This window comes from Heloderma suspectum, chromosome 4, assembly GCF_057233095.1.
Source record: "Heloderma suspectum isolate Gila_16-S chromosome 4, 16-S_ref, whole genome shotgun sequence".
NCBI classification, from domain to species: Eukaryota; Metazoa; Chordata; class Lepidosauria; order Squamata; family Helodermatidae; genus Heloderma; species Heloderma suspectum.
Genome location: NC_139461.1, coordinates 206,956,997 through 206,983,926, shown reverse-complemented (window position 1 = coordinate 206,983,926; position 26,930 = coordinate 206,956,997). Strand labels below are relative to the sequence as shown.

The window sequence follows — 26,930 nt, the reverse complement described above, 5'->3', positions numbered from 1 at the left end:
TGTTAAAATGACTGATTCTTTTACTGTGCTTTTATTCCGATTTGTTGATCTTTGGTGTTTTTTTTGTTCGTTGCATTAAAAAATTTTTTGCTGTTTTTATTTTGTAAACCACTCTGTAACTGATATATTGAAGGTCAGTATAGAAAACATTAAATATAAATACATAAATAACTATGATGCAATAACAGCAGTGGGTTAACATAGCGTGAGAATATTTTTAATCAATTTTTAATTGTGAGTTTCAGCCAAAACAAAAATTGGAAGTATATCAACATGCTCTAAAGTTCTCAGTTTCAAATATTAAAACGTTCTAGAAAAAAAGGAAAAAAGAATAGATTGCACATAAGCTTCAGTAAGAGCAGACCAAATATCCAAATATAAGTCCATACGCAAGTTACACCTATATACCACTCTTTCAAATGTTGCTAGTGTTGTTAAATCTTCAATCCATTGCATTATAAGTGGTGAGTTTTTATCCTTCCAGTACTGTAATATCAGTCTTTTAGCAGCCAGGCATGGGAATGTGACATAGCAGAGGCGGGTCATTCCTGGAACAAGGATTTAAGGGCTGTATTTGATTGGGGCATGTAATGAAGGGATCTGACAGGTTTAGCAGCTGGGCCTAAGGAACCATCCGTCAAAAGGGAGGCATCTTAGAATCAGGAAGTGGAGGGGAAAGGATGGTGCTTCACTGACAGTTGGGACTTGTCAGTTGGCAAGAGGCAGTTAGCCTGAGAGATAGAAGGTGGTGGATTCAGTCTAAGCCTGTGCTTGCCCCACACCTACCTAGTTGTACTATCCTTTAAATGTCCCCATCCTTTTCCTCTTGAGTATATGTTCTGTATATTGATCTTTGTTTCCTTGTGTAAACCCTGTCTTCTGCCTATGAATAAATAAACCCCATTTTTAGTATTTAATGAATCCTGTGGTGTGATTTTGGAGATGCCTTCCTTGCAGACCTCTCCCTAGGTGCCTTATCCTTACCTTGTCTACCATGTTTGGATTTAGAAAGTTCAAGGGTGCTCTGGGCCCAGCAAGGGAAATATGACAAGCAGTGAGTGGTGGTAGTGATACTTCTCTGAGCAGACCTCAGTTATAATTAGATATTTATCAATACTGGACAGCCTCTGAAATCATAGGGAGGTGGTATGCATCAAAGGGCAGAGCACTGACTACACATTAGTAAATTCATTAGAATTTTAGAGTATCCATCTGGTAAAAGGGCATTTGTTTTTCCATCTATTCATTTTAAAGTTAAGTGGTGATTCAAGTCCTCATGAATTATTGTACATAGAGAGCCTAGGGGTAATAGTTATTCCAGGATAAATAGTCCTGCGTAAAAGAGTGTAATCTTGTATATATCCTAGAAAAAAATAACAATGTGAGACAAAATAACAAAGTGTCCCACAGCTTTTGTCGTAAGTTTTGATGGCAACTTTGCCAACCTGAGTGGTGAGGTTAGTTTTCAAAATAATGTAGGTAATGGAAATCAGTATTCTAAAAAAGAAAAGAAAAAGTTATTTACTTTTAGAAATCATATGCATAATTATATGCATGGGGGTGAGTGGGAGAGTTAGGTTCAAAACATTCCTGTATACATGTTTATCTCTATTCATATAAATCTTGGTGGCAATGCTTTTTTTTTCTGTTATAATTCTAAATTTTTCTCAGAGAATGCATGGCTTCATTACATCCAAGGATCATCCAGAACTGGGGATCTTTGGGTTTTGGGTGGTTTAAAAATGTAATAAATAAATAGTTGGAGTTGTGCACAATGTATTACACTATGTATGGGGTTTCCAGGTAGTTTGGAGCAAGGCAAAATGCATTATCCTTGTAACTTTAAAGGTGCCCCCCCACACACACATACACACACACTTTGAGGGACAAATTGAAAACTGAAGTTATAAAGAAATGCAGCTATACAAAGGCTAGTATTTACAGGAACTGTGAAAGAGAGTTTAAGTTTGCTAATGAACTATGAAGCACAACACTATTGGTTTAATATACATTTAGGAATGTGATTTGAATGAATGCAAATACTGAGCCAGATTCATTTGCTTTACTTTTAGCATAAGTAAAAGATTCAAAACTTCCCATATAGTGTTGAGTAGGAGTGCCTCTTAGCCAGGCAAAAGAACCTAAAACCTCCCCATTTTGAATTCTCAAATATTCCCAGGTATAAATATGACATACATAGATGCACAGTAGGCTAAATACTATTAAAGAGAAGTACCTCTGCACCTGAAACAGTTAATGCATCGATGTTGTTGTCGGCTTAGTAGAATTATCAATTTGAGAACTCAAACCAGAAGTTCCTTGTTCAGAACCGGTTGTCTTGATGATTAAGCTGTGTACTTGCCATTGGCTTGAATTAGTTCTTGCTTTATCAAAATAGGGAAAAGGGGATGTTCAAAGGCTGAGATGTTGAAACACTAAAACAACACATGCATGCTTGGCTTTTTTTTCTGTTTGCGCCTAATCAGGCGTGCTGGAAATCTCTCAAGCAAGAATGACTGCCGGGTGGGAAGATGTTACAGTAATTATCTTCCTGCAACTTGCAGAATGGGTGACATGAAGTTAGGGCTTTGTTTCGTTTTAATGGCCTGCTTATTTACAACCTCCTTTTTGTGTCTGGATTTTGTTTGTTTTGCTTTTTAAGTGTAAAACTTTTTTAATTGTTTAGATCAATACAATGCTGGCTTATTTGCCTTATTAGAAGTATTAGTGCATGCTTGCCATGCACAAGTAATTCAGTACTAATGCCTCCCAGCCTTTACAGCAGCCTTTCCTAACCATGTCTCCACCAGATGGGAATGATGGGAGTTGCAATCCAACACATTTGGAGGGTGCCGGGTTTGGAATGGCTTCTTTAGAGCAGAGTTAGTAATTTGTATTAGGTAGATGCTTTTATAAGAGAATGTCCTGCCAGCAGCATATAAAGGTTGCAGTCCTATGCACACTTATCCGTGAGTAATCTCTGTTGAAATATTGGGAACTCAGTCCTGAGTATATATGCTCAGGAGGCATGACAAATACGCATTTCGAAGTGTGTATATATGTATATAAAGCCAGAAACGGTGCTATTGTTAAAAAAAAACTGGCTTTGATATAGTTATTCTAAAAGAGTTCTAAATTTTTTATCCCAACCTGACAGAAATGTGGTTTTGGCAGTTATATCTCAGTGGCATCATCACCATCATCCTAATTGTTATTATTACGTTGTTACTGTTCAGTTCTTTTATCATTTCATCTCTGGGGAAAACCTATGGCAGTGGGGGAATGGAGCTCCCAGATTCCATATACAGGGAAATTATTTGCATTTGTAAGTATCTTCACAGCCATCATCTTCCCATTTGTACTTCTCCTTATAATATTGCTTTTCTCTCTGCAGTGCCTACCACAGCAGAGACAATAACTCCTTCCACAGAGCTGTACAAAACAACTGTACCAACTACAAGCACTACGCCACAGAAAGTTCCTATTAGCACAACACTGGCTGGGGGAACAAAAGAAGATAGCAGGGGCCCCAGACCACCACCAGCAGTTTCTACCACCAAAATTCCTCCCGTTACAAGCTTTTTCCCTTTGCCAGAGAGATTCTGTGAACCTGACGTGGCCAGGGGGATTAGTTGGCCTCAGACTCAAAGAGGAATCGTGGTGGAACGTCCCTGCCCCAAGGGAACTCGTGGTAAGTCCTTAAAACCAAACTTCAGGTCAGTTGAAATAAATATTTCAACATCTGTCTTGAACTCTTGATTAGTCTCAAGCTGCCTTTCATATGATCTTGATTACTTGGGAGGAAGTGGCACCTTCAGGTTTTAAGCTGTAGGGGGCATTGGAGCTTAAGTACAAAGTTACATTACAGCCCCTTCTGAAGGATTCCAGATCGTAGTCCTGCCCTTAGCTGAAGTCCTGTCTATTGCAGAGTTTGCTTACTGCTGCCTTTTTCACTGTGAATCCACTTTGGATGGTTTCCATTAAAAAGCCAGCACCTTTTGTCTTTGTTTATTCACCAGAAAGCTTGATATTTTGTCCTGACTTTACTAGCAGTGCTGTTACTCGGCATCATTGTCCTGTATTTTGTGACCTTGTTGTCAACTGCCTCTATTAGTTAATCAACATTTAACATAGATAAGCCACTTAAGCTGTAATCTAGTATTTCCCAGATGCTTGTGGGAGATTTTAAAAGCACACACATACAAACGCACACAGCCAAACACTTTTGCTTCAATTTTGCTTTCCCTATGTTTTATAGGAACAGCTTCATACCTCTGCATGGTTTCCACTGGAACATGGAACCCTAAGGGCCCCGATCTTAGCAACTGCACTTCACACTGGGTAAATCAGCTGGCTCAGAAGGTGGGTTGGAAGATTTTTAAATTTTATTTCTTAATATGATACCATGCCCGTGATTACCAGCATTTGTGGACGTAGTCACAGATGCTCAAGAGAGACTCTGGGAATTATGGAAACGACACTCGTTGCTCATGACAGAGCACAAGGCCTAATGAAGTGCCCCATGTGAATATCCCACCCCACCCAGGTATTTCAGGGAAAAGTAAGGGAGGTAGAAAGGACTTACTATGGCAATGAAGTATGGGCATGATTAGGATTGTGGTGAGCATTTGAGGAGACATAGAAGTGAACACCCCTTGTTGAATCCCACAAGCAGCATCAGAGCAAATGCATCCATGGTCGCAGATTGCTGCAGCCACTGTTGTGTTCATTCTGATCTTGCAAACTGCCACCTCCCAGTTCCCCTGCTCAAATGCAAGCAACCTTACTTTCAGTCAGATGAAGTTGGGTAAAGCAGAGGCGGTGGCAGCTCTGGGACTCTTCCAGCCTTTGGTCAACAGGAATGTCCTCTACTTTTTCTTTGCCTGGGCACATATAAAAGGGGTTTTTTTTTGTTTGGGTGTTTTGGAGGCAGAAGCGGAGGCACTGGTAGAGCAGGTGCTCCTCAAGCACCTTTGAGGGCTAAGTGTGTGTTCGCTTGGGACACATGCAGAGCCTTTCACTGTGAACATGCATCCTGAGGCTTGATCCATTTCCGGTGAAATTTGGAGGCCAGATTATTCTGCCCAGCATCTGAACAATTTTTGCCAAAATAAGCACACTTACCTGAATTTTATTGACATGCCTCAACGTCCACCTTATGGTTGCCAGATGCAAAAGAGGACAGGGCTTCTGCACCTTTAATAGTTGTGCAAAAGAAGGAATTTCAGCAGGTGTAGCTTTCAGGACAAGCTGCACCTGCTGAAATCCCCTCTCTTGCACAACTATTCAATGTACAGAAGCCCTGTGCACTTTGGCATCTGGCCACCCTAGTCCACCTACCCACCAGCAATAGTCTACCAGGTGCTTGACAACTCTGTTTTTTGCACTCAGAGGCAAGCAACAAAAAACGAGAGGTTTACCAAGCACCTGGTGGGCCAGAATTCGTGGCTGGTGGGCTGACTTCATCTTGGTTGATTATTTTAGACAGGCCTGGTCTTAGGTGGTTTTTTTAATAAGCTGTTGAGGTTTTTTTTTTATGAAGTCCATGATAGTCAATATTCATTTGTTGGGTAGCAAGTAACAAATAATGGTATTGAATAATAACTGATTTAGTGAAAAATCTGTAGTAACATCCCAATGAACTATAGTGTTTCCATTGCCTGCTATTATTGTGGGTTACCAATGCTGCAGGCAAATATGCCTTTGCAGATATCTAGTGCTAAATTATCAAAGTATGTGTTAACACTACAATCTGCACATGTGTTAAAGTATCTGAAGATTAGGATGGAAATAATTCACTTCTGTGATTCACTAAAGCAGTTCAGATCACTGATTATTGGTAGAGCACATGCTTCACATGTAGAAAGTCCCAGGTTCATTTCCTCACATCTCCACTCAAAAGGATTTCAGGTAGCAGGGCTGAAATAACCCCTGCTTGAAATCACTGCCTGAAGAACGGTCGCCAGTTAGAGTAGATTGCACAGGGCTAGATGGATCAAGGAATGGTCTGACTCCATGTGAGGCTATTTCATGTGTTGACCACTGGGCATCTGGAACATGAGAGAAAAGTGCTTGAAAACCCTGTGTGTATCAGTTCCCAGTCTCTGACCGCTAGCCATGTAAATCCTACAACCAGCTGCTTAGAACCTAGAAGTGGGCAAACAGGAATTTCCCACCATGGCTGTTATGAACTAGTGGTCATAAGAGTAGATCTTTGAAAATAAGAACATTTATCATCCATACTATAATATGCAAATCGGAAACTTATTTCTCAGTGTCTCATAACAGCGGAAAAAGGACATGAAATAGTCAATTTTTATTTATTAATTACAAAACTTTTGATTAAAAAAATATCCAAGTCGGCTAACAAATTTAAAACAATATAAAATCATATAACTACAGACTACATTTTAGAAACACTTGATAAAACAACTAATTAGTAGCCACCTTAATTGGAGAAGCAGAAACATGGGAGAAGGCATAGCAAGCAGGGGAAGTATAAATTTTATTGAACCACCCAGAGAGCTTCGGCTTTTGGGCAGTATAGACTTAAATAAAAAAAAATCAATCAATAAATAAAGTATTAAGCAGAGCAACCTAAAAGCTCTGAGGAAGCCCAAACTCCCTCATTTCTCCCATAAGATAAATGGAGGATCTCTCTCCTTCTATTATAGTTCGTTGTTGTATACCACCTAAAACTCTATGAAATTTGGCAGGCAGAAGAGAGAAGCAGAGTGGACAATTTCCATACCCAGCACCACCATAGACATAACATTCCCATCTCCCAAACAGAACAGTGTATTGGCTTCACTCTTTGCTCTGCGTACCACACTGGCAACAGTCTCAATAATTAGTGTCATGAGGAGGAACTGGAGGTGCCATGAGAGGGAGGTCAGGAATGCTTCCTTCCATCCCCAGACTCTTGAGATGGACAACCCCAGGGGTGGGGGATTTTGGGGGGGGGGGGGCAAGGTTCTGTGCAAGCACATTGGAGGCCACATCCCAAAGTGGGTGAGGCCACCCTACTACTGTCATGTGGCCCCATGATATGATTGGCTGCTCTCTCTCTCTCTCTCTCTCACACACACACTCACACACACGCAATTAGGCTTTTAAATAGCTTTATTGCACAAGGAGGGGTGATAATTCAAGGTGGAGATTACAGTGTTGTGAAGGGGAGGGTTAGCCCTTCCCTCCCCAGCAGCCACAGACCCCCAGTGCCCCTCTTCACTGCAGTTTGGATTGGGAAAAGCATGCATTGGAACCAACAGAGGCTTTTAAAACATTTAATGCAGACTTTTTGTCTGCATTAAGACAAAAATGGGCATGGAGCAGGGAAACTGCCTTATCTCAGATCAGTGATTGCAGATAAGACAGAGGAAACTGGTGGACCAGTTGGGGACCTCCTGTGGGTCATGTTGGGCCTGCAGACTGGAAGTTCCCTGTCCCTGGACTCTACCCTGTGCTGAACCCAATTCCTGATAGCTGAAGGTGCAAGAAAGCTTCACAAACATATTGACTGGGTTCACACAACATGATAACCCACACTCAAGGGTTGAGTGTGGGTTGTCATTGAACCATGGGTTGTTGAAATGTGAGTTATTATGTTGTCTGAAGCCAGCTACACTAATAAACTATAGTTTGTTAACCACAAACAACCATGAAAATGGTTTGTTGTTGGGTTGTGAACTGTGGCTTGTTCGTGGTTAACATACCATAAATTTGTTATCACAGCTGGGGTCAGACAACACAACAACCCATGTTTCAATGGCAACCCACACTCAACCTTTGAGTGGTGTTACCATGTTTTCTGAACATAGCCATTGCCTCCTTTGTCACAACTTCCTCAGGAGGGAGGTAAAATGCCTGCTGGAAACTTTGGATTGCGTTTGCCCTCACCAGTGCATTCTCCTCAATGTCGAACTTTTTTCTCCACAGATTGAGTGAGAGGCATTTACTTCAAGAGAAGAAAGCCAAAACACTCAGGCATACAATGACCTAGTTTGCACAACATGGCAGGCTTGGGGATTGTTTAACCCCCGATGAGCCGCAGTGCATGTGGGTGACATGTTGAATATGCAGCCGTTTCTGGTGGGTTGTCATGTTGTGCAAACCCAGCCAACAAGGATTATTTGAGGGTTAAACAACCCTCGCATAACCCTTGGTTTGATGTAGGATTATGTGAGGGTTGTTTAACCCTCAAATAACCCTCGGTAGCCAGGATCACACGACCCAGCAACCCCTGCTCAGGGTCACATATTCAAAATGTCTCCTGGTATGCACCACGGTGAACCAGCCATGTTATGTCAACCGCCCCAATGAGGGGTGGAAGGGACCTATTTCCTAGCCCTGCTGCTATCTGCTTTGGCTCTGTGTTCAATTTCTTGGTCACACTGATGGAATGTTGGGAGAATGAAATGGAATTTTGAGAACTGACTTCAATAGGTAGAAGATAGCTATATAAATGGAGGGAGGGATATAAGTTCCATAAGCTAAAAAGACAGGCCCTGTCCCAAGTATCTTAAACTCTGATTCTTGATGGGTGTTGCGAGCTATGGTGTTTTTTGTTGGGTGGGAGGGAAAGATTCTAAAAATATGAAACAATGTACTGTTGTAAGACAGAAAGATCTGCTATTTATTTATAACTACAGTGTTCAAGGAATTAGAAGAGGCTTGGGGACATTTTATTAAGATAATTTCAATTGCTATTTCAGATCAGAAGTGGAGAAAATGCTGCTAGCCTTGCCAATGAACTGGCTAAACACACCAAAGGACCAATCTTTGCTGGTGATGTGAGTTCATCAGTCAGACTGATGGAACAGTTGGTGGACATCCTTGATGCTCAGCTACAAGATCTGAAGCCTAATGAGAAGGACTCTGCTGGACGGAGTTATAACAAGGTAGACACAGGCCTGAGCAGCTGTATCTGATGTGCTTTAAAACACCTTTCTCTCATAGTTTTGTTTGCTTTCTCCTAGCAACACTCTCGTGAAATGCCTGCTTTTTTTGCATCAGTCCCTGAAGTAGGACACATTTAAGGATTTGAGGGGAAAGTAACAAATTCATAGACATGTGGATTTTGAGGCTATATTACAGTGCCACAAGGCTGCTACTCAAGAAATCAACGTGAACATGACAATTCCCATGTGGACAGTAAGAACAGATGATGTTAATTTTACCTGAGCAGCAATTTCAAAACAAAACAGTGTTTCAGGCATCAATAAGAATCAGCCCTGTTGTGCCATTTGGTCCATTGTAACGGTAAAATATTGGGGTGGGAGGAGGCAGGGAAGAAGGAAAGCCTGTTTTACTCTAATCATCTTGGACTTGATCCCTTGCTAATATGGTTTGGGCACCTAGAAATATTTGACCCACACAGCAGTGAATTAACTTTGCCCTTCATTAACCTCCATAAAAACAGAAGATTCATCCAGAAGTGATAATTACAGACACTTAAAATTATTTTTTAAATCAGAATTTATTTCTCAGGTTAACACATAAGTGTTTGAACAATAATTCAATAGTAGTATTATTAATACACTTTTTTTGTGTCTAACCTCTGATGTTTTTTCCTCTCTTACTAACAAGCTCCAAAAGCGAGAGAAGACATGCAGGGCTTACCTTAAGGTATCTCTCCTGTGCTGTCACCTTGCTTTATCCCTGCTTCAGTAACCTGCTGCTACGCTTTATCCTCTTGCTGCATGATCCTATGTATTTCAGTCTTTGATAAATGTGTATTGTGCCCCTCCGCCACCAACTGTTCAAAATGTCGGCCTTGCACAGGTATAATGCTCCCATAATAAGCCAATAATAGAATGAGCCAATAATCAATACTTCCTTTCCTCCCGCCTTTTCTTGAAAAAGTACAAGAACAGTAATGGGCATTAACTGGATTGGAGATAGCAATAGCTTTATTTCCTCATAGTATTATGCTTGTGGAAGAAAATCAAAGCTCGCAATAAATACAAATGGTTTCATATTTGTAGATGTCTATATCAAAGACTGTGTAGCCATAGCAAGTGGAATCCCCTAGTCACTGCTGCTTCACAACCTCCCATTATTTCAGTGGCGCTTGTGTAGCAAGAGTGCCTGATGGATTACAACCTAAGTTAGTGCATGACAAAAACCCCAAAACACATATGCACCTTAAACCACCCTGCTTTATTTTCTTTTTGGTGCACTCTTAAATTCAGCAAGATATATATATATTTATGCAAGTTGAAAAATCCATCAATTTGAAGCCCAAGGTAACTTGAACTGCAGAAAATATGCAAGCTTTCTAGTAACTACTTAATATGCTGCTGGAAGGTTATCTTGTTTTCTAGACTGAGAGAGGAATTAAATGTGCCGAGGAACTTGGAATATCTTGCAGTGTACGTTCTTGTTAATGCCAGTGTCTACACTGTGCCTCTGACTGGTGGTGGGGAGATGTGTCAGGTGGAAAAGCAGCCTAGCATCATTTGCTTTAAAACAAATGCACTGCACGTGTTTCCATAGTATTTCTTTTGTAATATTACCAAATGGCACTGAAAGCAACAGTAAATGGCAACAGCACACAATAGAATAAAGGAAATAATAAAAAAGGTTCCTAAACTATTACAGATGTAGCATTCCCAATTCCTTAATGACAATTATGCGATTCAGAAAAGGCCTTAGTACTGTTCACTCCTTTCCCCTACCCACTTCCTCTGGAGTACAAATCCCCCCTCCCAAAAGAGACTAATCATGATTTACTATTACATCTACAGCAATGCTAACTGTGGTTAGAGCTAACCAGGACTTAAAGCAGGATTAAATCATCGTTTCAGATCCTGGATTAACAGGAATCCCAGTTAGTTCTAGGCAAGGTTATCACTGCAGACATAATGGTTAATCATAATTCGATCCAGTAGTGGAACTCATCCTCCAAAAGAGGTGGAATGGGTAGAGGGCATGCACAATTGTACGACCAGTTGTGGATTGCATAGTCATTGGGAATGTTACATCTGCCCTGGCCCCAAACGATGTTCTCTTCTCCCTGTTTTACACTCAGCGCACTTTTGGCTGAACAAGAGAGAAGTGGGTGAAGTCACAACTTCAATAGCACTGTGATAATTGTTCTCTTTTAACCTGGTTAATGGGAAGCTAGGCAAAGAATGCTGGAATACATTGTATTTTTACAGTTGCATTTGCAGTTCACCTGTAAAGGTAAATGTCATTGTGTAATATGTAATAATGTATGTGCTGCTGAAAATATGTTTGTCATTGCAATGGCAAGAAGCTTGGGCGTGACCCAGCCAAAGTAAGGCATCGTCTCACATTGATTTCAGTGGGGATGTTAAGCATGTACTTAAATTTTCTCCTTTGAAATAAAAAAAGATATAAAAGTGCTTTGAGTTTGGCTGGATCATGCACTAAGAATTTATTCTTTCTCTCCCTCCCACTCCCCTACCCACCACGGCCCAAATCTTTGGCAAGAAAAAGTGTAATTATAGTGCTGGCTATTTTCATGCCACTGGAGAAAAGCAGCTACTCAGACAACATTAAAAATATAAGGAGAGAATCCAGCTAATGGATGTATATAATTGACACAGCATATATAGACAACACAAACAGCAGCACAAGCTTAATTTCTGACTGGGATCATTTTTAGTAGAGATCATTTTTAGTAGAGCTTCTCAGTTTGGCTAAGAGTAATAAAGCCTCTTAAAATTACAAATCAAAAGCTGGCCCATGCTATGCAAATGAAGCAAGTCTTCACTTCGCAACAGAGGATTTATTTGTAACTCAGATCAGAGGCTCCGATCCGTATTTCTTGGTCAGTAATGAATACGGCCTCTGCAGACCAATTTCTGTTCCACTCTGTTTAATGGCTGAAGCAGTATCAGCGTGAGCAGTTTGGCTCTTCTGTTTCCCATTAGGGAAAAAGGGAAGAAAATCCTTTCATGCCACTCCTAAGTATCTTCCACCTGCCATTGTGGAGGCTCACAATACAGACAGAACGAGGATATTAAGATGGATTAGGCTAATTAATTTTGCTTCTGACAATAGCCCCAACTAACTTTTCTCATCCATTCAGACACAGAGCACTTTCTGGATGCAACATCTTTTTGTTTTCATTGCCATTGCTTTTGAAATACATCATCCACTATATATGTGTGCTTAATGACACATAACTAGGTAAATGGGACAGAGTAGACGTGGTGATTCGGCAATGCATAGCATGTTCAGTGCATGGCTACATTATGCATTAATGCAAGAGCCTCCCTGCAATTGATTGTTTGATTGGTGTGATTGGATTCTTTTGCAGGGTGAATATGATGGCTGTGTTTCGACAATCAAATCCTAGCATAATAAGCCAGATATACACGAGTCCCTTTGCTGCCACTTCACTCCTCCCTTTGTGTGAGGGGTGAAACAAACCAGGAAACCACAGTTAACTATAGCTTCCCATTACATGTGAACTGGGAACTATGGTTATTAGTTTCCAAACAAGCCAGATTTGGAAGCCAAATTTAAACCATGGTTTAAACTTGGCTTCCAAATCCTAGTTTGTTTGGAAAACATTAACCGTAGTTCCTGATTTGCAGTGGCTTTGCTCACTTGTGTAAAGGGAGGAGAGAAGCAGCAGCAAAGGGGCTGTGTGCAGGTACACACAGCTTCTGCATATCCTGACTTGTTAAGTCAGGATTTCATCATCTGAACCTGGTCAGTGTTTTCACTTAAGATCCTCTTTCCTTTAATTCCATATTAATGTACATATAACTCTATGGGATCAGGCCACTACTGAACAGCCTTCAATACGAATTGCATGGGAAAATTCCCTGCTCCTGCAGAACATTATGTGTGAATCAGAGCTCAGTGGGACTTTTGATTGGCACCAGAGGCTTTCAAATTTAGGCTTTCATTTTTTGCATTCTTCAGTACGTTAATAACATTCTTTTTCATAGCTCCCTAAGGCATATTATGGTGATGCTCTTTGTTCTAAGGGAAAGTGGTAGCTTTTTTGTCTTTAAATCACTGTAAATCATGTTGACAGTTAAATATTATGATTGGCATCTGATCATGTTAGGAACTCTCCCCTGCTGCCTAAGGCAATAGGGCCTAATATTTTTCTAATGAATGCAGGCTATCGTTGACACGGTGGACAACCTGCTTAGGGCTGAAGCTCTAGAATCCTGGAAAGATATGAATTCTTCTGAACAAGCACATGCTGCAACAATGTTACTTGATACACTAGAAGAAGGGGCTTTTGTCCTGGCTGACAATCTGTTAGAACCAACTCGAGTCGCAATGCCTACAGATCACATTGGTAAGTGAATGACTCTGGAAAAGCTAGGTACTACACTTTGGAAAAGAGGAAGAGTACAGAAGAAGTAGTGATTTGGAATATCCATATATGCCACAGTTGATAGAAAAGTGTAATTTACCCAGTTAGGAACGAGTAAAATATAAGTTGATTTCCAGGTAGCGTAATTAATGCTGTGTAAAACTAATAAGGCAGTTCACTTCCATAACTGGATATAAAATTAAAAAACAGTAATAGATGATGTATTGTTTATAGAGCTGATGTAGTACAGTGGCTAAGCCAGGAAATTCCTAGTTCAAATTTTACTTGAGACAAAAATTCACTAGAAGGCCTGAGGCAAGCCACTATTCTCATAACCTCTTCCCAATATCGGCCATATGGAGATAATAATATTGGTTTACCTCAAAGCGTTATTTTAGGAACTGCAAAAAACCGAGTGTATAGTGCTTTTAACAGTTGAAATGTGCCATATAAATGACAATATGTATTTTTAAGTAACTGAAATGCTTGCTGTGGAAAAATCTTTTCCATTATATATCATCAGTTCCTGTTGAATGAAGATCACTTTCAGACAGAATGCAGTGCCAAATTTGGGCACATAGTACATGGACTAAATGTTTATATTAAACACAACTGCCTTAAGGTGAAAATGTGTTCAGTGAGCTACATCTCCCACAATACAAAATAGCCAGGCTTCATAGATTGCAAAATAGCTACCGACACTTTGAGCATAATTTATCATTTAAATTCTGGCGGGGAGATGAAACAATTTTGTATTAGAGACATACAGGTACATCTTCTTGTGTTGGAGAGTACTTACAATGTCATTGCTTTGGTACCCTTGCCTCACTCTATATGTATTGGGAAGTTTTTACATATAAAAACTGTGTGTGTGTGTGTGTATACACATGCGTGCACGCGCGTGCGCATACACACATTGGAAGGGTATTGAGACTAGGCCTAGAAGCTAAAGAACTAATTATTGAATGGGAGAATGTCTGTTGCTTGGTTTTAGGAATGAAGTGATGTATGTTGCTGCTGCTAGAGGTGAAGTATAGCTTGGTAATGACTTTAGGAACTTAACAGTGCAATCCTAAGCATGTTTACTTGAAGTAAATCTCTCAAGTACAGTAGCACAGTCCAGTAAGTACGTTTAGGATTCCAGTCTACATTTACCAAGAGGTAAGCTCCTGAGTGTTGAACTCACTCAGCGTGGAAGTGGACATATTCTCTTACATAATTGTAAGGTTTGTGGGGGGGTTTGCTATTATTTGAAATATAAGAGGAAGTGCACAGCAACAGCAATCCACATATGTATGCCTGCAAGGGAGGCTGGCCTCACCAAAGAGATGTTCAGCACTTTGATGATGCTAATCACCTGGGAGGGGGGCAAGTCCTGGAATTCCTCCCCCACCACCGATTACTTAAATTGGGGACCAGGATGGTTAGAAACTAACAATGCCAACCACATATTCAGCAGGTACAGATGCAACTCTGATCTAGCAAGAGGCATGGCTTGCAAAACCTTTTACTGGATGCAGCAATGGATTGTATCCAGCATGGGAAGCTATGCATGGAAGCCTCCTTCTGCATGCAGATCGCCCTTGCTTGATTTGGATGATAGTGTGGTTGACACTTACTTTTTTCTTCTAAACATATCATTTTGAGCAGTGATAATAATGAGGTATTAAATTCAGGTCTTAACAGCCTAGATAGATAACTTTCCCATAAATATTTAACTCACCACAATTTTAATAACTATCTATGTGAACTGCCTTTTTAAGTCTCCGTTTCTGTATAATTATTGGCTAAGTAAATAAGTGTCAAAAATCAACTGATGATAATCTCATAATTTAAAAAAATAACCCTGATTTTATTGATGAATTTAGTTAATAGTTTACTAGTTGTGCTGTGTTTTCCATTTTCCTGCTAACAATATATCTCTTACCTTACATGCAAGGTTAGATTTTAATTTAGAGAATACTGCCCAGGCTTTGACACTTTAAAAATTCTTCTGGTGCCTGTTAGGGAATTATTAGCCAGGGGGTGGCAGATCCAGAAAAGGACTAAGAAAAGTGGAACAAAAAAATGGGCTGCCAGTTGAAATTGTCCTTGAGATCCATTAGTATTACCTCCCTGCCAACCAGATGATCCAGTTATCCATGAGCTCATGGAGAATGCTTACACAGAAGTCATATAGACCCCTACATACTATAGGCTAGTCCATTCACTTCAGTGGAGAGGAAAGCTTCACCTTCAGAAAAAGATTGGTGTATGGAACTTTCCTTTTCAGCATGGCAGTTTTGCGGCTTAGAATTTTTTTATTCACACAAAGACGTCTCATTTTGGTTTAGAAAAAATACAACAGAAAAGCATCAAAAGCCAGTGATAACCATGCATACCTTTATATGCAGTTTCATAAAATGCATGCTTGACCAGGCAGTCTTACCATTTTTCCTAAAAAGTCTTCTGGGAAGGGCATTAGTTGGCCTAGGTTGTCAACATGTTTCAGAGCCTCGGGGATGCTGCTGTAAAAGCCCTTCTAGTCCTATAGTAAAAGCCCTTAAAATCCGGCCATTACTGTTGTCAAACACTAGATATAATCCTATCAGGTTTATTTTTGTTATTTGTTAGATTTGTATCCCACCCTTCTTCAGAGGTACTTAAGGCAGTTTACAAGGTTACCTCCCCCATTTTTATTCTCGTGACAACCATGTGAGGTACATTAGGCTGAATAGTGACTGGCCCAAGATTACCCAGTGAGTTTCATGGCTGTGCAGAGATTTAAATAGGTCTTCCCAGTCCATGTCGAACACACTTAAATATTACACCACAATGGCTCTCTGTTGCTAAGAGATTAATCTTAGCAACAGCAGATAAAATGTAAACACTAAAATTTCATGCAGTACAGCTGCTTGGGTTTCCAAACGTTAGCCATTTTTTCCAACTAAGAACTCTTGGGACTTTTAAAGTAATATCTTTTAGGGACACATTAAAACCAAGTTGGATGTCATGTTCTTCGAACAGACGTACTGTTACTTTTATGGCATCTGCGCTCAGTTTGATTAAAATTTTTTTAAAAAATGAGTCCATGTTGAATTAGGACAGGAAGGCCTGGCGTGCTATGGTCCATGGGGTCACGAAGAGTCGGACACAACTGAACGACTGAACAACAACACCAAATGTTGAAATACATCTGTGTGCATCTATTGTGTACAAGCAAACAAAGGCAGCCAAATAAGAAGTCTAACTCAAAAAAACAACCAACCAACCAAACACAAATCTGACCACAAAAAAACTTGTCTTTGCTTTTGGTCCACCTAGTCCTGGAAGTTGCGGTGCTCAGTACGGAAGGGCAGGTGCAGGACTTGAAATTTCCTCAGGGCAATACAGGAGGCAATTCAATCCAGCTCTCTTCAAGCACTGTGAAACAGAACAGCAGAAATGGTACGTCTTTTGCAAACAATTTATTTTCAGCTCCAGCAACTTAACTTACAGTTTGGTGTGTGAATACACCTTCAGCGACATTAAAAATAGCTCATTGGTAGCTCTCATTTGTACATAAAATGTTTGGCTGGCATTTTTGCTTGGAATCAGTTCTTCTGTACTGAAGTTTTATATTACAGTTGGGGAGGTGCTGGGTGAGGGGAGAGGATATTGGACACATGTTGAGCGCTTTTAGGTCAATATAATGGGAGTTTTCTTTTTGCAGGGCTAGCAAAGCTGGTTTTCATCATTTACAAAAGCTTAGGTCGGTTCCTCAGTACCGAGAATGCAACCATAAAATTAGGAGGCGAGTTTGCCGGCAGGAACAGTACCATAGCTGTGAACTCTGACGTCATTGCCGCCTCCATCAACAAGGAGTCCAGCCGTGTCTACTTGACTGATCCTGTTCTTTTTACCTTGGCACACATTGATGTGAGTTATGGTAATGAATTAATGGGAAGGTCATAAAATCAGCAAGAGTGAAGAGCAAAGAAAGGGGTGGGGGGATCTTTCAATTTGAATTTCAAATGTCGGACTAGGTCAGAGGCACAGGTTTATTTAAGTCTATGAACATAAAATTAAATGAGCCTGGTTCAGTGATTATTAGAACTTAAGTGTATTCTTAATGAAAGCTAATTCAGTAATCAACATGAAAATGTAAATGGCTCTAATTTGTTCCTAAGTGAAAATTAACTCTTACCTTAGCAGCAGGGCAGAAAACACAAGCTCTTACAACTTTACTTGCTTAATGTAGCAAAATTTAAATTGCACTTAGAGCATTTCACTCTAATTTCATATTGTCTCCTGGAGCCTATTTACCAATCATTCAAGTAGGTTTTAGTCAATGCAGGAGACCAAGGTGTTTTCTGTGATTCAGCTTGGTCCAGTCTGTCCATCTGTCTTCAACTGGTTCCCAGGGACCCTCTTGTTCATATTGATGTGCTGTTTATTATCCTGGTTGGGACTTTCTGTGTACCTAAAGCAATGGATCAGAAAAGCTTATTTAAAAAAACTGTTCATGAGAGGAAGCTCATTTGCTCAATAGGACTGTCTCTCTCTCCTTTCCCGGTACCCAGAGCACACTGTAAGGATGCACATGGGCTGCAGGGGGGATCCCTCCCTCCAAGTTCCACTGATGGAAGCAGCTCCATCAGTTGAAAAACTTCATTGTATTTCACCCCATGTGTTTTCCCCAGATCAGTTTTTGGTTCAATTTAATTTATTTTAAGATGCCGACTTTTCTCCTTTAAACGAAATACTCAATTATTCAGGAAGCCCTTTAGAAAAACTACATGTTTCTTCTGCTGCAAGGTGAAAAAAGAATGGCCACAAGTATGAGCACTGAAGTGAGAGTGGAAACTGTAATTGATTAGAATTAAATCTCTAGTAATGTGGAGCCCGCTTTAGCATGTTTTAGATTATAAAATCTACTTTTTAACTAGCTAGCAGACTTGTTCAACGTAGTGTCCCATTTTGCTGATGATGGTCATAATCGACCTAGGTTTTATCCTGGGTCACACTAATTGGACTTGTACATGGAGTTTAATGTGGTTTGAATAAATGCCCTTTGATCAGTTGTGCTCCAAAGCTGCAGACCTCAAAAATATGTAAAATCTAATCTAAATTATATTTCATGCATGTTATACCATACTTGCCATTTCTGAGTGTATAATTCTAATTTTCCTTTATCCTGGTGTCTCACAGCCCAACAATTATTTCAATGCCAATTGTTCCTTCTGGAACTATTCAGAACGGACTATGATGGGATATTGGTCAACTCAAGGCTGCAAGCTGATTGACACAAATAAAACACATACCACATGTGCATGTAGCCACCTAACCAATTTTGCAATCCTCATGGCCCATAGGGGACTTGTGGTAAGTAACACGGCTTTAATCAGCAAGCAAATAACATTTTGAAGAACCAGTTAAACTTATAAATGTTGAACTACCTAGACTGTCAAATGTTATTTCAGAATATTTCTGGATATCTCATTTCAAAGTTTTCTGTGACCTTTGTGCTTCATAGGGTCTGATGTAAAATAATTTTAAAAATCATATCTGTTCAGCTCCTTACATTTAATGCTGAACTTTTCCTTAATGGGAACACATGTGTAGACTGTCCCCACTCAGAAGCTGTATTCAGGCATTCTGTTAATACGTTCAGTGAACATGTGAGGGGAGAGAGTGAGGATGACCACACTAACTCTGCACTCCCCCCCCTTGCTGTCTTGGATGCGCTCCACATAGGTTCAGGGCCAACCTCTGCAGTGGGGAGTCTTTTGTATCCCATGTTGGCTCTCCAAAGTGATGTAGAATCCTGGAAAATCAGGGTTCTAAAAGAAAACAATACAATAAAACTAAAGAAATCAGTAAAAACAGCGAATGCCAATGATAAAAGAACTATTGATAAAAGGATAGGTATCTACCCTTTAAAAGAATGCTTATGAGGGAAATGTGGAGCCTGCTCTGCATTAGTGATGGTAACTGTACATCCAGGTAATGGCAATTATTGGCAGTCAATTACTAATAGTGTTAACGTGTGTATGCATTGTCAGTATCAGGACGACATCACTGTTGAGGACATCATAGGGCTGGGACATGCATGACATCATAACAGATGTATAATATAAAAGGAGTAATACAGTACGAACGTAAACCTGCCCCTGCAAGTCCCTCTTTGCTGTCCCATGCTACAGGAATCAAAGAAACAGCAAGAGAGGAAGGCACTGATATGTCATGAAACAAAAGAGAGAGAAAAAGTTCTCAGGTGCCTGAAAGAAGATGCTTGGGCAGAATAAAAACTTATTTCAGGCACCCGAGAACTTTTTCTCTCTCTTTTGTTTCAATGCTACAGGAGCACAATGGGGTTGTTTACACAACACGCTAACCCACGCGTAATGGTTGAGTGTGGGTTGTTTTGAACCGTAGGTTAAGAGTTCGGCTATTGGGCAGTATAGAAATAAATAAATAAATAAATAAATAAATAAATAGTGTGTTGTCTGAATGCAGCATGTTTTCCGCAGGGTGGGTTATCATGTTGTCTGAACATAGCCAGGGTGGCTTGTTAACCTTACAGCGTGGCTTGTTAACCACCCTGTACAACCCAACAACTAACCATGGGTTCTCAAGGTGGCTTGTTTGAGAAAATAAGCCACATTGCATGGTTAACAAGCCACTCTAGCTGCGTTCAGACAACACAGCAACCCATGGTTCAACAAACAACCTCACGGTTCAAAACAACTCACACTCAGCCACTGACTGTGGGTTAGTGTGTTGTGTAAACACTCTCATTTACACGATACTGCAGATATGCATGCAAATAGTGACTCCATTGACTTTGCATCCAGTTTCTGCTCATGCAGATTACCATAACATTTAAACAAACAAGAATTATTCCTGCAATGGATTCAGCCAATGATTTCCTCCAAACTTTGTGCAAAGTGCAAAGTTCTCCAAACTTTATGCAGTGTTGTGTAAAGCCCCAATAGGTTGCTGAAGCATTGGCAAGTAAATTGGGAAATCCAAAACTACCTAGAACTATAAACATAGTTCTGAAAATTCTTCTAGATACTATTGAGCTACAGCACCATGGAGATGAGAGTAGAGGACCTTGACCTTGGCCAAAGAGCCTGACAGGATTGCCTAAAGAGATTTATGCATCTTTTCAATTTACGAACAATATAGTTTATACTTAAGGTCTCTATAGTTTCCTTAAAATTCCTTTTTTATCATAAACAATTTGCTTATTTGTTTATTCAGTATAGCAGTTACCTCTTTTTCCAAAAAGTGCTCTTTGGGCTTACAATGTAGCATGTTACCGGAAATAATAATAATGAGTTAGTCCATCTCACATTTTCATCTCTGTATTCAGTGAACAGTACTACACTAATCCATTTTTTTTTACTTTTGACAAGCGTGGCTCTTCTGCCACCCATAAAACAAAATAGTAATTCTTAGGTACTATAGGTATTATATTTCAGTTTTGTATTGATCAGTGATTACACTAATTTTCTTCACTCCATCATTTCCAGTACAAAAATGGAATAGATGGGTTACTCCTCACCGTCATCACCTGGGTGGGGATTGTCATTTCCCTTGTCTGCCTGGCAATTTGCATCTTCACTTTCTGTTTCTTCCGTGGCCTTCAAAGTGATCGAAACACAATTCACAAGAACCTTTGCATCAACCTTCTCATTGCAGAATTTATTTTCCTAATAGGCATTGATAAGACAGAATATAAGGTAAGCTGTTTACACTTAACACATCTTTGGGGATCTCCCCCCCCCCCCCGGAAAATAATTGCAACAGGAAGGTCAGAACTAGACATTTGCTGGCAAACAAAGGATTCTCAGTTCTGTTCTTTTATCCTTTTTATCTCCTCCAGCCACTTTTCCACTTGATGGATGAGGGGAAAGTGGCTTGGAGAAGAGGGTTGGAGAAGAAAGGTAGCAAGCAGGGAAAAGTTAAGGAACTTCACTCCAGCCTGCTGTTTCTCACCTGAATTTTTTTAAAATCTCCGTTTTATACATCGGGGCAAACACGGGATTGGGAATTCTGCCTTTAGACCAGAACTAGTGCAAAGACAACCATTTTATTCAGCTCTATGTAACAGGTGGGAAAATTAAGAGTTTCTAAAAAATCTTTATGGTCCAGAAGTCCTCCTTTTGTGTGAAACATGAGTTTTCCACAGCATAGCTTAGATGCTACTGTGCCACAAAGATGAATTCAATGCTCCAAAGAGGAATTCTTGGTTTAAAAAAATAAAAGAAAGAAGTCAGATGCAAGTTGCATTTAAAATGGTAGATACTTTAATTAAAGCCTCTGAATGGTGCAGGAAATAAATGATGATGCAGCAGAAACAGTTGAATGTAGCCTGTAGGCCACCTATTAAGAAATAAGATTTGATCCAGTGTGTGTGTGGGGGAGGGGGAGAGAGCGAGAGAGAGAGCAATGCTATATGTGCAAGTAACAAGCATTGTGACAACAATTCAGATTGATATATGGATACTTATTATGGTCACTGTGAAAGATCAATTATTGTAATTCAGTGGAAATTAGATATGGCTGCCCCATTGATATGATTGGAACTAAGGTGGCAAAGTTAAACGCTTAAGCCCAGGATGGTTTTAATGGAACTCAGTTGTATCTTCCTGTAAGCGCATCCTGTGTCTAATGATGTAGCAAAACGTTACATACAAACATAGTACATTCCTATCTTTGGAAGGAAAAAAAGCTCTGGAATGCTTTCCTTTTCTGTGAATTCATTTCTTATTTCAGTTTAGCGTTCTCCCATATCTCAAGGCATGAGACAGAACCCATGGTTTTCTAAAATAAGCATCCCTCAGAATCGAGTCAGTAGGATTTTGTTCAACAGTCAGCTACAGACAAGGGAATGTAACTTGGGTAGCAATATGACAATAGATCTTCCTAAAAATAGAAAAGCAAGCATATTTGATATTAAAGGAAATAGAATATTCTGACAGTGGAATAAGAATTTTCAACAGAAGGTATAAATAATACATCTAGTAGCAGTGTGCCTCTTTATCTTCCTGGACCAAATCATGTGCAATATAAGCCTTACAGAAAAGTGTTATCATTTCACTACCAAAAATTAATGGACTGCTTTCCACACTTGATATTCCATTATGTTGAAGAATGCTAATAGGCACATATTTTCCCTATCTTCACTTACAGAGTGCAACAGAGGAGAGGCTGCAGTTACTGGAACACAATACAGTTTCAGCAGTTCTGAATATAAAGTTTTGTTTTTGGAGAGATTTTTGACTGTGCATATGCTGTCAGTACAACCTGAATAGTTACTGTTAGATCCAAATTATTTCATACGCTGGAAATGACAGGTTAAATGGGAAGGTTGTAGTTTGCATTTGATTGTTTCTCTTTCTTTGCAGATTGCATGCCCAATATTTGCAGGCCTCTTACACTTTTTCTTCCTGGCAGCCTTTGCCTGGATGTGCTTAGAAGGGGTGCAACTCTATCTCATGTTAGTAGAAGTATTTGAAAGTGAATATTCTAGGAAGAAGTACTACTATGTTGCTGGCTACCTCTTCCCCGCTACTGTTGTTGGTGTCTCAGCAGCTATTGACTATACCAGCTACGGGGCAAAGAATGCGTAAGTAATTGCTAGTGACCTGAATGTTTCAAGTGATTTTTTTTTTAAAAAAAAGAAGCGTGTTAGCTGTCGGAGAGTCCCTGACAGACTAAAATAGCATCTGAAAGCTTTATTGATAAGAGAATGGCAATGCTATGTGCAAATTTCAATCCGGTCTTTGTAATTTACTAGGTTCAGAGAATGTGTACCCTGGAGACGCAGATCTTAAATTATAGTCTTTCTTTTTAACACAAAAGATTGACCTGAAACAAACTGGAGAAAAAGTAAATAACTATTTGGGCTTCAAATGGATATTAAGTAAAATAATAAAATAAGATAAAAATTTCCTCAACTTAAAAGTATCTGACAGGCTTAACCCCAAACTTTTTAAGCTAATGCTTCATTAGATTTCTTTGTTCAGCTGGCCTTCTGGTTACCTCGCTTTCTGGATTATGATAGTTCAGTATTTCAGCTCATATGTTTCACTTTGATAATATTTTATCAGGAGGGAAAGAACAGGATTAAAATTAGCCACTGCCTCTTATTTATAAAAATAGAGATATTTATGGAAAGTGACAGAAGGTAGACGCAAAATATTTGTGAGGATTTATGTTGCTGGAGGCATAAATGTGCCTTCCAATAGTGCTTACTTTGTCCTTTGATGAAATCAGTTACAGTATGGGCAGATACTGTTGAATACAAGAAAACTGCTTGATTTTATTGATGAAAGACAAATAAAAGTGATTCATCAGGGAGTTGTGGTATATGAAAAGTGAATTGTTAAGTGAAGTGAGTCCTTATAAGCTGATACTTAATTTAGTGTAATACTGTTTGTTTTAACTATTGAATTTCTAGTTGGGAGCTGGGCATTTTATTGATATTCTACTGTTTTACAGAAAAACTAGGAAGTTTAGGTTAAAATCCTATACCCACTTATTTGGGTATAAGCTCCACTCAACTCAGTGGGGATTACTTCTGAATAGACATGTATAGGATTGTGTTGTTAATCATTTAATAGACAGTTAATAGCAGATTTTGAATGTTACAAAGAAAACGTGTGTGTGTGTGTATGTGTGTGTGTGTGTGGCGGGGGGACTTCATATCTATTCTCTGCTTGGCTCTCAGGCCTATAGCAGGGGCTAAAGACTAAGCTGAAAAGACACAGAGTTGTTTAGCAAAATGCTATGCTGAGGCCATGTTAAATGGCTTGTTATGGTGGCTGTCTTTACCCAGCAAGCACTTTGTGTTGATTAGCTTATCACAATAGGACATTTCCTTCATGATCTTTGACTAATGAGTTGCCCCTAAGTTAAGGGTTGTACCTATCTCATCACCACAATTTACTTTTTAAAGTTTATTTAAGAGAAAGAGAGAAGTATAAAGGGAGGGAGAAACAAACATTGAGAAAGGGGAAGGGATATGTACATGATCTAGTGTTGCATGTTATCGTTAGATAGGCCCTGGGACTGAAAAACTTAAAGGCAACTGTGTCTCACCTCTGCAAACCCCCTTTTAGGGGGTTGGGTGTGGTTTCCATTGGTGTGAAGAATAGTGGTTTTAATAGTTTGAAGAAAATCGTTCCCAATAGCCAATGATCAATTATGGTAAAGGTGAGAACCTGATTAGGTAATTGGCACAAAGTATTGGTGAATAACTCAATAAAATGGGGGCACATATGCTCACATATAGACTGCTATTGTTCAGAATTATTTCATTTTGAGCTCAGTATGAACAGACTGCTCAGGGATGGTTTAATAACCGAGTTGCATTACTCATTTTCTCAACAAAATAGTGTTTCTGATACCCTGGAGCAGATTCTCTTGGATAAATTATTATCCATTCACCCATTCTCTTGGATGAATTATTATCATGATTTATTTTCCTACTTGGCTCTCCCATTCATGCCCAAGAATAATTAGACTTTGAACTAAGGTATGGGGAAGCAAAAAACAAAACAAAACACGCCAGTTACATATGTATTCATTTGCAAAAAATGTGTTTCATGTGGATCTTTGCATGAGGCCACTACCAAAAGGTCAGATCTTAGCCAGAAAAAGTCCATGGGAATAAGTCCTAAGAGATGCTTTTCAGTTTCCATGGATAAGATGGAAAGTATGCACTGTGCTCATGTAATGTTTCTTTCCTTTTCTTTAACAGTTGCTGGCTCAAGGTTGACAACTATTTTATCTGGAGTTTTATTGGGCCTGTTACCTTCATTATTCTGGTAAGAATGTTGTCTCTCTCATTTCTACCCATCAGTTCACTTGATTTATTACGATGACAGCAACCAAAAGACTTTTAAAGCTCGATAATTATATCATAAAATACTCTGCTGTGAGTGAAATGAATGACCTGACTTTTTAGGCAGATCAGTGTTCTCCTTTGAAATGTATGAAGACTCCTTTCCACACAGGTGATCCATGTGCACATTTGATGACACATGCATCTCTAGAGTAGGGCAGATCTCTGTGATGATACATGAATTATGAATCTTAGTGTTAATTCAAGCAGAACCCAGTTCCCTCTTGAGATGGTACTTTTGGGATTTCTGTATTTTCTTCTGGTTCCCAAGCCTTTCAGATACATTGTTGTCATTTACTGAGTATTTCCCTACCTGCAAAATTAAAACCGTGCTGTTGTTTGAACAGCAGAAGGATTGCTCATGGACTATAATTCATTTACTTTTGTTAATTTGTTTTATTTATACCTTGCTAGTCCTCCACAGAGTTCACAGCTTCCTATAAATGGTTTCTAGGTGGTCTCCTCTCCAACCACTGGGCCAGACCCCTTTAGCTTCAGCAGTTAAATAATGCCTCTGTCACACAAATTCCATAATGAAAATGTCCATGATTTCTTTCCAAAGCATTTCCTTCCTTCCTTACAATATTTATATAACACTCCACATCAAAGATTTCGGAGCAGTGAACAACAAGACAAAAGAATAAAACCACATAATTACAAAAATTAAAACATTTTAAAAGAACAGATTCTGAACTTAATGAACTGTGGCTGGTCACTCAGGGAAGGCCTCTCGAAATAACAATATCTTCAGGAGGTGCCAAAAGCAACACAACGTTGGCACCTGCCTGACCTCCTTAGGCAGGGAGTTCCACAGGAAGGGGGCCACCACATTGAAGGCTCTTTGCCTGGTGGACTCCAACCGGACCATGGGTCCATGTGGAACCACCAGGAGTAAGCCCTCCAGTGACCTCAGTGACCCCGAGCAGGTTAGTAAAGAAGAAGGCCCTGTCTCAGGTATCCTAGTCCCAGGTTGTTTAGGACTTTGTACACTAGTACTAATACTTTAAACCTGGCCTGGTAGCGAATAGGCAGCCAGTGCAGTTCCCTCAGCAAAGGAGTTACATGCTGAAAAGGGGCAGCTCCTGACAACAGCTGAGCTGCTGCATTCTGCACTAGCTCCAGCTTCCAGACCAGCCTCAAGGGCAGCCCCACATAGCGTGCATTGCAGTAATCCAGTCTTGAGGTTACTAATGCCTGTACCTCCGTGGCCAAGCAATCTCAAGCTATCATCTTTTGAGATGACATCATATGTAGTTGCATCAAAGTCCGTTGATTATCCTGGATGTGTTGATGCAAAATTAATTTTGTCCATGAAGGAACAATTTAGAGGTAGTTGTATAGCCTGATCCTGTAAACTTCTATATGTATTGAGCCTTAGCCTTGCCAGCTAATGTCAATCTGTAGGATTGAGTTGCAAGTCCTTATCCTCTTTGGCAAATAGCGACTCGTGTTGTGAGTGCAACCATGTGATATGACCGGACAGTCATATCAACTTTACGGTCATTACATTAATCATACTACAAATAAAACAAAATAATAAACACATTATCAGCAACATTTAAAAACACATTCTGTGGAATTCACAGAACAGAAATTAATGGCTTGGATCTAGAAGAGTGGGAGCAGAACTCCACGGATGCAACAAAGCTTTCCTGCCCATCTTTCCCATTGCCTTTCCCTTTGCCCTGTAAACAAAGGCCTCACCTACGTGTATGGGATGTAGGGGTGGACGAAAGTCACTTA

At 39.7% G+C, this 26,930-nt stretch overlaps 1 protein-coding gene across 4 annotated transcripts in view; it reads left to right on the top strand.

The window, feature by feature from the left end:
* ADGRL2 (adhesion G protein-coupled receptor L2) overlaps positions 1 to 26,930 on the top strand; it is a 250,269-nt gene that overhangs the window by 188,873 nt on the left and 34,466 nt on the right. For 2 of the 4 annotated variants that reach the window (XM_084852116.1, XM_084852114.1), the window contains exons 6-16: positions 3,395 to 3,691; positions 4,259 to 4,362; positions 8,715 to 8,900; positions 9,589 to 9,627; positions 13,108 to 13,291; positions 16,613 to 16,735; positions 17,001 to 17,206; positions 18,479 to 18,652; positions 20,809 to 21,018; positions 22,687 to 22,907; positions 25,044 to 25,110. In XM_084852116.1, the coding sequence (XP_084708242.1) occupies positions 3,395 to 3,691; positions 4,259 to 4,362; positions 8,715 to 8,900; positions 9,589 to 9,627; positions 13,108 to 13,291; positions 16,613 to 16,735; positions 17,001 to 17,206; positions 18,479 to 18,652; positions 20,809 to 21,018; positions 22,687 to 22,907; positions 25,044 to 25,110 (1,811 nt within the window). The remainder of the gene's footprint in view (positions 1 to 3,394; positions 3,692 to 4,258; positions 4,363 to 8,714; positions 8,901 to 9,588; positions 9,628 to 13,107; positions 13,292 to 16,612; positions 16,736 to 17,000; positions 17,207 to 18,478; positions 18,653 to 20,808; positions 21,019 to 22,686; positions 22,908 to 25,043; positions 25,111 to 26,930) is intronic. The other 2 variants (XM_084852117.1, XM_084852115.1) reach the window with 1 other exon arrangement.